We start from the raw sequence: 13,420 nt of genomic DNA on the forward strand, positions 1-13,420 counted from the left end.
TTAGTGGAATGCTGGTAAACCAGCTTTCAGAAAAAAAAGAAGGAAAAAACAATAATTAAAAAAAAAAAGAGGCCATCACTTCCCATTTCACAGATGTGCGTATGTTTGATAATCATATGTATTTTCTTTAACTGTGTATTAATGAAATACCACATATTCTTGACTTGTTTTGACCATGGACTTTGCTGAAATTGCAGTCTCTCAGGCTGGCCATTGAACTAGCATGCTGACCACTTTTTTTTTTTCTCCAAATGAATCTGGGTTTGAGCCATTCTGATGTGGATGAACATTGTAAATGCTTAGGTTTATCTCTGCTTTTTGTCAACCTAAATAACAGAGAGAATCTCTCGAAGAGAAAATGACACTTATTCAGGAATAGGACATGGCAGTGGGAATACATGTACCATAGCTTTGTGCATGTTCAGGGAGGTTAAGGAAGACAAAGATTTTTAAAGAAAAATGACAATTACGTGATTGTATTGAGATACTTATCCTTAGCTACAAGGATCAGTAACAAGAATGACACCAGTCCTAGGTTGAATAGGCAGTTGCTGGGCAGATGTCCTTGCAGAAATATTTTTTTGTGTAGGATTGCAGTGGCCCTTGTGCAAGGTTGTGGTTTTTACAGAGTCTTTTGTGGTAGTTTTTGTTCTGAGGCATTTATGCCTGAGTAATCTGTTTTCATATACCCGAATCTATTTGTCACGGTTGTTTTTTTATTTTTATTTGATTTTTTATTTTTTTAAACACAAGTGACTCCATTTTGATTCTGACAACTTTCACATTTTCAAATGAAGGCCTTCATTTTCTACCGTTTAAAAATGACTTAAATTGTTTTTTAAACCATTATTAAAGTAACATGCTCACTTACCTTAAAACATTTGAAAATACAGAGTTGTGAAGAAAAAAAATTAACTATAGTCCCACGCAACTAAAGACAGTCCCTGTGAAAATTTGTGCTTTTCTTTCTTTCTTTTTTGAGACGGAGTCTCGCTCTGTCACCCAGACTGGAGTGCAGTGGCATGATCTCGGCTCACCACCACTTCCACCTCCCGGGTTCATGCAATTCTCTGCCTTAACCTTCACAAGTAGCTGGGACTACAGGCGCCCACCATCACGCTCGGCTAATTTTTGTGTTTTTAGTAGAGACGGGGTTTCACCATGTTGGCCAGGCTGGTCTTGAACTCTTTACCTCATGATCCACCTGCCCCGGCCTCCCAAAGTGCTGGGATTACAGGTGTGAACCATGGCACCCGGCTGAAAATTTGTGCTTTTTTTCCTGGTCCTTTAAGAAAATACTTCTTTCATACAACAGTAGACTTTTCTTCCTTAACATCCACATCATAAGAATATTATCTTGTTGCTTTGGTTTCTGAATGTTGTCTATGTTAATGTTTTTCTTTTCTTAAGAGCCCAGGTTTCTTGATTTGTTTCATGAGGTATGAAAATTAGCTCATCTTTCCTCTCTACCTTCTCTTCTAGGGGTCTGAAGACTATGAAGCTGCTCTATCAGGAAAGGAAGCCCTTTTGGCTGAGCTGCGCTCACAAAACCTCACCAAGAGTGCAGAGAACCACAGACTGCGTAGAAGCATTAAGAAGATCACCCAGGAGCTGAGTGACTTGCAGCAGGAGAGGGAGAGACTGGAGAAGGACCTGGAGGAAGCCCATCGAGAGAAGAGCAGAGGAGATTGCACCATCCGTGTGAGTACCGCCCTGCCCTTCTGACACAGTGGACAGTGCTTTTGGGGCTATGTGGCTGTGTCTGCTTGTGGGGTGATGTTCAGTACAGAAGACTAAAGAAAATACTTCACTTATTATCTCACTACCTAGAAATGACCAGCTTCATTTGATCTATTTGGTATTTCAGTCCTTTTATTCTCTTTCTCTCTCTCTCTCTCACACACACACATACACACACGCACACACACACATACAAAGAGTTGTTATCACGTTGAAAATACAGTTTTGTATCGTGCTTTTTTAAGTTTAATGTTCTCTGTCTGGTTTGTTGCCATGTAATGAATGTTCTTCAAAAACAATTTTTTTGTGCCAGCATAATATTTCATCACTTGGATGTATTACAATTTATTTAACTAGTTCTTTTTTGAACGGCATTTAGATTATTTTACTTTTTTTTTTTTGCCTTATGACTTCTGCAGCAAACATCCTTGTACATAAATATTTGTCTGCTGATTCTTCCTTTGTTGTTTTTTTTTGAGATAGGGTCTCACTCTGTTTCCTGGGCTGTTCCTGAACTCCTGGGGTCAAGTGATTCTCCCACCTCAGTTTCCTGAGTAGCTGGGATTATAGGCACATGCCACCATGCCCACCTCACCGATTATTCCTGATAGAGGTATAATAACTGGGCCAAAGAGTATGAATTTTTTTAAGGACTGTTGTATAGATAAATTCAAATTGTTCTACAGAAAGATTATACCAGGTTTCTCTAGGTGATCTTTTTTATGACTGTACTCTATTTAGCATTGGGTATTAGCATTTAAAAATCCTCTCTGAATTTGGTAAGCTTATTAAATTTCAATTATGCTTAAACTTAAATATTCTGTGTCTTTTAATTTAATCCCTCCTGAGAACATAGCCTTGGTGCAATCAGGTAAGATTGGGGTCTGGGTCTGAGTGATCATTGCCATGCAAGTTAATTGAATTGTCTGCCTGAGATCCTGGGCCAGGCAGTCATTAGAGTAGAGGACTCAAAAGAATACCAGTGGTTAGCTCTATGGTGCCTGCTGCTGATGGGGACACCAGGATCCAAAGGTTGAAATCCCAATGTTAACACTGAAGAAAGAATTGAAATGCAGATGTTTGTATATTTTAATAAAATTTTAACAAACATTAATGGGTCCATAAAGGAAATCTAGAAAAATTAGAAAATGGTAGCTATAATTCCACTACCCTAGCAAAGTAACTCTAATTTTCTGTACTGCCGTTCAGTCCTGGTGCACCTGGGCTCCTGGTCTAATCAGATTCTAAATACCATTCTGTCTTTGATCACTTAGTCTATCATAGGCACCATCTCATGGTGTAGGCTTCAGAACGATCATGTTAAATGCTGATGCATACTCTTTCACTGAATAGATTTCACGTGATTTACTTAATAATCTCCTTTGTTGGACATTTTGGCTATTTAAATAATGCCACAATGAACGTCTTTTGACATAAGGGTATTTTCTCTTGAAATCCCTAGGATAGATCCTGAGGAGTGAGATTACTGGGTCAGATAGTGCCTATATGTATATATATGTAAATACATATTTTTCGAGACAGAGTTTCACACTCTTGCCTAGACTGGAGTGCGGTGGCATGCTCATAACTCACTGCAGCCTCAAACTCCTGGGCTCAAGGGATCCTACTGCCTCACCCTCCTGTGTAGCTGGGACTTCTGGTGAATGCCACCATGCCCAGCTAATTTAATTTTTGTTTTTTGTGGAGACAGGGTCTGGCTGTGTTGCCCAGGCTGGTCTCAAATTCCTGGTCTCCAGTGATCTTTGCATCTTGGCCTCTGAAAGTGCCGGGATTACAGGTGTGAGACACTGCACCCGGCCAATATTTTATACTGGTTGGTTAATCATGTTGCCAAATTGTTTGTCCAAAAGGCTGGCCCATTTTATGCTGCCACCAGCAATGTTAGAGTGCAGTAGTATATTGCATGTTATTAAAAGACCTGTTTCTCATATTTATTCAGTGTTATTGAACACAAAATGTATCTGGTTTAGACACTGATGGAATTACAATACGTAACTCCTGAAAGTTTTATTTTTCTAAGGGAGGTGAAAATGCTATACAAGACAAAATGCAAAACAATTTAAAATCCACAGCTAATTAATATAACCTGTACTCAGTGCAAAAGATCCTGTGTGAAGTGGTAGTCAAGGAAATCTTCTAGGAGGGGCTGACACTTGAGAATGAGAGGGGTCAGATTTGAGTAGTGTGACTTTATGTAGATGAGGTAAAGAAAAGGCTGGCCAGAGGGTCCATTTATACAGCTGCATGTTTCATAATCAATTCTTATATCCTTCACTATTAGATGACAATTTTTTTGGTTTAAAACAATTATCCCCCATCCCCTACTGCTATTATAATGTTTGTGTGGTAAAATTTGGAAGGCCGAGGATGAGGGGATGATACACACACACACACACACACACACTCTCACACTCTCTCTCTCTCTCTCTCTCTCTCTCATAGATAATATATAATATGTAGTTTTTTATATCATAACTTAGTCTTTGTAATCATTTGAGATGGCTGTATAACATCAAGCGTATATACTGTAATTTCCTTAGGCATACCTCTGTTGTTAGACATTATTTGTTGGTTTCATAATTTACTTATTTATGTAAACTCTGGTGCTTCTAGAAGAATTTTGGGCTGCTGTGGATAAAAAGATGTATTAATGCATAACATGTATATGTCTTCATATGGAGGTATTTGGCAAGGAATGGAAGGGGACTGTGATGGCAATAGGGCAGGGATTGGGGTGAGTATACTGTGGGTAGGACTTTCTTGTGAGTGATAGAAACCTAGCTTGAACTAAGTTTGGCAGAAAGGGAACTTGATTGCCTTGTGTAACTAAACTGCTGGAAGGACAGGGGCACTGGAAAACTGCCAAGACCAGACTCACTCTCTGAGAGCTGGCTTCTTTTTTTGCATCCATACTCCAGTTCCAAGAGGTTGGACTCATTGCCAGCCATGTTGGGATCACATCTTCCCAATTTATTGCAGAAGAAGAAGAAGAAGGACTCCCACACTTTGCTGCCCTGGCTGGTTTCTTGTCAGGATGGCCAGATGGGTGATGTACTGAGAATCCCAATTTGGGTCACATGTTCATTGTGCCTTGGCAGAAGGGTGTGTGTGTGTGTGTGTGTGTGTGTGTATGTATAACATCATTGGCAACCTCCCCTAGAACCACATGTTTGGAAGGGGATGAGCAGGTACCCAGAGAAAGTGGTATTTTGTTTCAGGGCACTGGGCAGACCAGAAGTAGCTGTATACTCTAAATGCTTTCCTCAGGTGAACATGCCAGTGACTCAGGCTTCCTGGCATCTCATCGTGACTACCTTTATACATCAAGTTACATACATGTTTCCAACAAGATGATTTGGCCATGGTTTCCTTCTTTTTGTATAGATATTGCATCACAGTTGTATCTCTAGTTAACTTTTTTATAGTCTAAGAATTTGATGTGTGCATCTCACATGACTGTTCTACACCAGGTCTTGGGAGTACTGGCTTACTCAGAGCCTGAGGAAACATGGTGGGGTGGTGCCTTTGCCTTATGGCGCTAGGATAAATGCACAGGTGGAGCATAACACACTAGCCTTGCATAACTTCCCAGCTTGTTTCTGGTAACTAGGCTCCTTATTTAACTGGAGTGCCTCCCACTCACCAGCTGCTACAGCTGTGGCTTTTGGATTGAAACAGAAAAACCTAGACCTTTTGTGATGTTTCTGTCCTGGCAAAAGAAAGGAATCCATTCATACATTCAGCAACGTTGAACACTTTGTGCAAGTCCTCTACTAGACAAGGAGAAAATACCATAATAGGGACATGAACAACCTACCACAGGAGCACAGAGAAAGGAAGTGGCTTGCAGGAGCAGGGAAGGCTCCTGGGGAAAGTAACTTTTGAACTGGTTCTGAAGTTTGAGCTAGAGGCTAATGGATAGGCAAGGGAGAGGAGGGTTTTGTATAGAAGGCAAAGGTTTAGAGGTTGGAGAGGGTATGGTGATTTTGGGGAAGAAGAGTTTGGGGCCGCAGTGAAGGGTGGTTCCTCTAGGGATGTGTCAGGAGATTAACCTGAGAGATGTTGGTTTGTGGAGAGCCTTGGATGCAGAGTCTGGGCACCTGGATTTGAGGTGTAGGCAAGGGGCCCCGGGCGGGGTAGGGGTTGGGTATGCCAGTCAGAGGACTGACAGCATCAGATTTGCAGTTTAGAAAGACTAGTCTGAGGGATGTCTAGAGGATGGATTGCTGAGGGAAAGCCAGGAAACAAGATGAGACAAGGCTTTTCCTTAACACAAGTCAGGCTCTGAGAGGTCAGTGTTATGGGGGAAAAGAAAAGGAACCTGTTTCTTTGTAATGGGGATGCTCAGCTGTGGCTTGTACGGCTTGACTTGGTGCATATTCAATACTTCATCCACGAGGACTCTCGGATGTTCACCTTTGGGTCCCTTTCATGTTTACTCAAACTTTGCTGCATCCCACAGGTAGGATAAAGAAAACATTGGTAAGAACAACATCCAAAACACAGGTCTTGTTCTCAATTCACATTCAGCTCAACCCTCATTGTCTCTTTGGTTGCTATTCAGAGTGGTAGAAATAAAGCAGGTATGATCCTCAGGTGTAGATTGTACTTTACAGTTTATGAAGATTGCCTGTGTGCCCACGTGATGCTCCCAGCCTTGGGTTTGGGCGTAGAAAATGTTTTTCCCATTTTACAGATTAATCTGTGCCTCAGAATTTACATTGCTCGGTCATCGTTACATAGATGGTGATATGTATGTGACATGGATTCAGGTCTATGGACTCTATCTAATTTCAGGACTTTGCTAAGATAGTACACTGTTGCTATGCCAAACCATCAGTAATTATGTTGAGAATACTGTGCTTTTGGCAGAAAGGAAGATTGGTATATTTTCAGCTTTTCAACAGACCAGAATAATACATTCTCAAGAACACCCAACTTGAAGTATTCTGGCTAATTGAAGCTGTAAACATTGTAATTTGTTCCTTTTATGTTTCAAAAATACTTGCAGAGGTTTATAGAAAGTCATAAGATTAAATGAAATTAAAAATAAAGGCTTTAGGGTCAAGGAAAAATAAGAGTGACTGGCAAAATGGAACCAGAGTGAGTATTTTAATTAATTCATTTGAGACAGGGTCTTACTCTGTCACTCAGGCTGTTGTGTAGTGGCATGATCCTAGCTCACTGCAGCCTAAACCTTCAGGCTCAAGTAATCCTCCTGTCTCAGCCTCGAGGAGCTAGGACTATAGACATGCACTACCACACTTGGCTAATTTGTTAAATTTTTGTAGAGAAAGGGTTTTGCTATGTTGCCCAGACTGGTCTTGAATTCCTGGCCTTAGGCAATCCTTCTACCTCAGCCTCCCAAAGTGTTAGGATTATAGGTGTGAGCCACTGCGCCTGACCCAGAGTGAGTATATAAAAATGCACATTGTGGCTGGGCACGGTGGCTCATGCCTGTCATCCCAGCACTTTGGGAGGCTGAGGCGGGTGGATCACCTGAGGTGAGGAGTTCAAGACCAGCCTGGGCAACATGGTGAAACCCCGTCTCTACTAAAAATACAAAAATTAGCTGGGTGTGGTGGCACCCAGGTACTTGGGTAGTCCCAGCTATTTGGGAGGCTGAGGCAGGAGAATTGCTTGAACCTGGGAGGCAGAGGTTTCAGTGGGCCAAGATCGTGCCACTGCACTCCAGCCTGGGTGACAGAGGGAGACTCTGTCTCAGGAAAAAAAAAAACAAACAAAACAAAACGAAACAAAAAAAACTACATGTTGTGATATCCTTCACAGTGCTAAAGAGGGGGACTTATAATTCAACTGGTAGTTCCTGGCAGGGAAAGCAAAAAGAGAAAATCAGTTACAAGGTCTCCAGTGTCTGTAAGAGGAACATGTCAAGTGAAAGGACGGCTTTTGCTGGCACTGAGGCCCAAGGAAAGAATTGCCTCTGGTGGGCTATTATAAAGAGTACTTTGAGCAGTTTATAGCGTCTTCAACAATACCCCATTCAACAAAAGCTATTCTGTATGGGGCCAGATTAATGTTATCCAAGTAAGTAAGCTTGTAAGGTTTTCTGGGACTATATCTAGCTGTTTCCCATTTTTCTCTTTTTCTGGACAAGAACTACAAAATCAGTTGGAAATGCTGCAGCTCTGTTTTACAGATGAGCCCTGACCTAAAGCCTATATACAGGATCCAGATCAAGCAGTCCTGGTTTTTGTAGCGTTCCTTGAATTTTGATGGTAAGCCAATCATTATTCTTGGATGTGATCAAACCATCCTTTGCTCATGCCAACAACATTTATTGCCAGTCTCATTGTGCCTGTTCTTCAGCATTTTGTAGGGAGGCAATTTTTTACTGAAAATTCAGCTTGGTTCAGAGGCTTATGAATTCACTGTGTCTGGTTGTGCACGAACACTGAGAAGTTGAGCCCCGAGAGTCAGTTCTCCATGCTTGTTTGTTTTAATTGCCTGTGATTGCAGTGACCTAGTCCCAGTTGACTCAGCGTGTGTTGTAATTTGCAGTTTTTTGTTTATTCAACACAAATTTATGGAGTACTTGTAATGATATTGTTAGGCTCTGGTGAATACAAGCTTTGGTTTTTACTTTGGGCATCTTATTTACAATGAAGAAGGTCAAAAAGTGAGGATCACAGATAGATCCCTTGTATTGTAGTATACCTCCTTGCTGCCAAAGGGGCCTGTATCCCTTCAAGGAAATTCAGGAGACCTTTGCAAAAACAAACAAAAAACCCATTGTTCCCAAGTCTATGCCCCAGCTGTGATGTTTAAAGTGGTCTACTCTTGAGGTTAGTAACAGGGATGCTGCTTGGATCCTCACATCTTTGCCTTCATTTGATACATTGTCAGAGCCAGAGACCTGGGCTCTCCTTTTAGCGTGTGTGAGTGTGCACATGTGCATGAATGTGTGTGTTTGGTGAAGGGTGAGAGAAATCTGTATTTTAGGTGCACTCTCTCTGGTTCAGATACTTAGTATTCTACTCAGGGTGGGTGCGTGGAGAGAAGCAAGCTAAGGTTTTTTTGTTCTCCTTTATAAGCAACATATATTAGACATTGGCTTAGTTGTATTCCCCAGACTGTTTCAGAATGCTTTCATCTGTTATGAGACCTGTCATCTGCTACCCTGACAAGTGTGTGCTTCAGTACCTGGGCACTTAGCTCTGTGGGGATGCATTTGCTGGCTAAAGCCCAAAAATCTAATTAAAGTTGTACCTGTCACCCAGCTGGCTAATCCCATGTGCTTTGACAGGAGTGGGTTTAATTTCAGGGTAGTTCAGCCTGAACCTCCCAGTTCTCACATGTACTCATTGATGGATATCTCCAAATGAGATTGTGACAGCATTTAGAACATCTTTTGGTAAATCAGAATCAAAACATGGCATTACAGGCTGGTTGGTTAGGGCTAAGACCACAGACCTGAGATAGTATGTTTTTTACTAAGGGCCAAAGCTCTCCTCTTGCCCTAAATATATATATATTATGTGTGTGTGTGTGTGTGTGTGTGTGTATGTGTGTGTGTATACATGAATTAGGTGTGAAGATTTTGAGTTGGTATCTTTATAGAATAATATGCAGTTTAAATGACCTATGTTGGAAGAAGTACTATCTTTGCAAATTCCAGTTTCTTATGAGAGAGGCTGAAGGCAGAAACACTGGAGTCAAACTGGTTTGGAGTCCTGGCTCCATTACTTACTAGTTGTTGAACTGTGAACCAGCAAATTTGCCTCTTTGAACCATGGTATGCCCATTTCTTATCAGAATAATAACGGTTAGTTCTTAGGTTTATCTGAGAGAGGGAGTGATGCTTAGCATAATACTTGACACATCATAAATGAGCAATAATTGGTAGCTATTTTGATGATGATGCCTTGGCCTCGGGCCCTAGAAACGTAGCAATTTCAGTGGCCATCTTTGGAATAGCGGAAAATAGTTCTCACCTTGGGTTGCAATCTCAGCTTCACTTACAAGTGCTTAACTTCTAAGCCAACAGCTTAAACTTGCTAAACTTATGTTCACTCCCCTAAAATGGGGTTGATTATATGTATTTTAGGATTAAACAAGTGAATAGTAAAATGTAACATGTGAGAAAATGCCTGCCATGGTTCCTGGTACAGAGAAGTTGATGCTCAGTATATCTGATTCCTTCTTTTCTGTCCTGTTTTCTTGCTTTTAATTGTGTGGCAGGTACTGGCTCAGGACTTTGAATGACAAATCATCACCTGCTGGAATCTACCAGATGCTGTTGATTAATAAATGTTGTCTTCCCTTTTACCAGCCAAGTCACCAAAGCTATAAATTTCTTCCTTGATCAACAGTAACCTCTCCTCTGAAGAAAGTGCTTGTCTGTTCCTTTCCAGCTGATTGATGCCTCTAGGAAGGGAGTCGGAGCACTCTTCTATTGAGAAACTCCGGAGATTCTCAGTGGCTTGCACCTGGGGCTGCTGTTAAAGCTGCTTTAAAAGGCTGTCCCCAACAGTTTTCATATGGAATTGCCGTAATCTCCATGGGGCACAAACAGGGAGACTTTCCCTTATGTCACCTTCTCATTTTATCATTTCTGTGCCAGGCTCTGTCCTGGTCCCTAGTAGTACAGGACTGAATCAAATCATACACAGTTTCTGAAGGAATCTAGTGAAGAAATAGCATAGACATACAAAGAGCTAATTAAAATATAGCATGATAAGTCCTAATAGTGGGATGGACTGAATGCTTTGGAAGCGCAGAGAATGGAACTGTGCTAAGAGGCTAGAAAAGAAGGGAGGGAAGGCTTCACAGAGGAAGTGGATTTGAGCTGAGACTTGAAGGATAGGTAGCTGTTTGCCTGGGGGAATGGGAGGTGGGAATGCATTCCTGGTAGCAGGAAGGCCTGTGCCAAGGTTTGGGGTCCATGAATGAGCCTGGCTCATGGGGAACAGTGAGTGGGGCTGGAGGAGGGGCAACTGGTGAAAGCTGTATCAAGCCCTTTGCTCAGAACTTGTGCAGTCATCACAGCTAGTACCATACTGTTAGGTGAGGCACATGTTTGTTAGTTCTTTATGCCAAGGACTGTTTCATTGTGGTGGCCTCCCAAGTTTTTTTCCCTCCAGCATATGAATTGTTTGTTTGAATGAACTATTATGGAGAGAAAACACAAAAGTGGAGCTGCTCAGGGTGAAGTGAGGTAGGAGGCCTGGCACCCACCTCCCTGCATCATCTGTTTCCACCACAACCCCCAGGAGCAATGAGGCTCCACAAAATGTGGCACCTACTAATTCTGGAAATTCTCCTTACATCACAGAGTACCTCTTCCTCATTAAGACTGTGGAGAAATTTCCTTTGTATATTTACAGGTAACCACTGAGCACTTTGACAAGCTTTCTCGCAGTGAAACCTGATAAGGTGGAAATTTGATGGATGAGAACCTTCTCATTCTCCATCTGGCCAGAGATAAAACAAAACTAGCAGGCTGGAGGAGGAAGTGTGAGGGCTTGGCCTTTCATTTCTAATGTGATTCTAAGATTTTAGGACATGTTATTTTTCAAACAATGCAGTTAAATTTTTTTTTTTTTTTTTTTTTTTTTTTTTTTTTTTTTTTAAATCAGCCAGTCTGCTCAAAGAGAGCCCTGCCATGCAGAGGCAGTTCTCAGCCCAGTGCTGGTCTGGAGTGCACCTGTGAATCTTAAGGGAAAATTGCCCATTAGTGTAGAAATTGAGGCCCTTAGTTGACATCATCATACAGGTCTTGCTGTGGCAGCACTAACTTTAAATTAAGGCGGTAGTCTGGTATAGGATAGGGTTTTTTTTTTTTTTTTTTTTTTCCCCTGTGTAAACCCTTTGTTCAGAAGCAAATAAAGCAGATGCACCCAGGGGGATTTGCAGATTCCTTAGGATGGTGGCTTTTTGTATTGAAATCAAATATAATTTTCTGTGTTCTTCCCTAAGCTACTGAGTCAATTTCTAGAGGAAGGCCCAAGAACATGTAGTTAGAGGATACTGATATCCAGTCAGGTTTGGGTATTCCTAATCCTAGAGCTTTTTGGGTTTGGCTTGTAAAACCACTGGCATAGTAAAAAGAATATAGATAGACCTGGCTTCAAATCCTGCTTCCACTACTTTTTACCTATGTTACTTGGGTTAAGTTGCTTGAAGTCTCTGAACTTCAGTTTTCTGATTGGTAAAATGGGTATAATTAAAATACAGACATCCCTCAGGAGATATTAGAGATTGGAATAAAGCGAGTCATACGAATTTTTTGGCTTTCCAGTGAATATAAAAGTTATATTAATACTATACTGTGGCCTATTATGTGTGCAACAGCATTATGTCTAAAATAACAACATACATACCTGAATTAAAAATACTGCCAAAAATACTAATGATCGTCAGAACCTTTAGCTAGTTGTAGTCTTTGTTGGTGGAAGATCTTGCCTCAATGATAATGGCTGCTGACTGATCAGGGTGGTGGTTGCTGCAAGAATGAAGTTTGCCACCTTGATTAAGTCTTCCTTTCACAAAATATTTCTCTATGGCACGTGATGGTGTTTGTAGCATTTTACCCACAATAGAACTTCTTTCAAAACTGGAGTCAGTCCTCTCGAACCCTGCTACTGCTTTATCAACCAAGTTTACGTAATATTCTAAGTCTTTTGTTGTCATTTCAACAATGTTCACAGCATCTTGAGATGGAGAAGATTCCACCTCAGCAAACTACTTTCTTTGCTCATTCATAAGAAGTAATTCCATATATGTTCAAGCTTTATCGTGAAATAGCAGCAATTCAGTCACATCTTCAGACTCCACTTCTAGTTCTCTTGCTATTTTCACCACATTAGCAGTGAAGTGAAGTCTTGAATCCCTCAAAGTCATCCATGAGGGTTGGAATCAGATTCTTCCAAACTCCTGTAATGTTGTTATTTTGACCCTTCTTATGAATCACAAATGTTCTTAAGGGCATTTGGAATAATGAATCCTTTCCAGAAGCTTTTCAGTTTACTTTGCCCAGATCCATCAGAGGAATCACTCTTTACAGATGTATTTCTTAAAGACTTGAAAAGTTAAAATTACTCCTTGATCTGTGGGTTGCAGAATGCATGTTGTGTTAGCAGGCATGAAAACAACATTCATCTTCTTTTTTTTTTTTTTTGAGACGGAGTCTTGCTCTGCCACCCAGGCTGGAGTGCAGTGGCCAGATCTCAGCTCACTGCAAGCTCCGCCTCCCGGGTTTACGCCATTCTCCTGCCTCAGCCTCCCAAGTAGCTGGGACTACAGGTGCCCGCCTCGTCACCCGGCTAGTTTTTTGTATTTTAAGTAGAGACAGGGTTTCACCGTATTAGCCAGGATGGTCTCGATCTCCTGACCTCGTGATCCGCCTGTCTCGGCCTCCCAAAGTGCTGGGATTACAGGCTTGAGCCACCGCGCCCGGCCATCATTCATCTTCTTGTACATCTCCATCAGAGCTCTTGGATGACCAGGTGCATTGTCAACAAGCAGCAATATTTTATTTTATTTTATTTTATATTTTTAAATTATTATTATTATTATACTTTAAGTTCTAGGGTACATGTGCATAACGTGCAGGTTTGTTACATATGTATATTTGTGCCATGTTGGTGTGCTGCACCCATCAACTCGTCAGCACCCATCAATTCATCATTTATATCAT

At 41.2% G+C, this 13,420-nt stretch overlaps 1 protein-coding gene across 1 annotated transcript in view; it reads left to right on the top strand.

The window, feature by feature from the left end:
* Positions 1 to 13,420, top strand: part of CDK5RAP2 (CDK5 regulatory subunit associated protein 2) — a 200,627-nt gene that overhangs the window by 63,822 nt on the left and 123,385 nt on the right. Inside the window, 1 exon segment of the mRNA XM_017884203.1 lies at positions 1,483 to 1,701. Within this exon segment, the coding sequence (XP_017739692.1) occupies positions 1,483 to 1,701 (219 nt within the window).

Source organism: Rhinopithecus bieti, unplaced genomic scaffold (genome assembly GCF_001698545.2).
Source record: "Rhinopithecus bieti isolate Rb0 unplaced genomic scaffold, ASM169854v2 scaffold_13710, whole genome shotgun sequence".
NCBI lineage: Eukaryota > Metazoa > Chordata > Mammalia > Primates > Cercopithecidae > Rhinopithecus > Rhinopithecus bieti.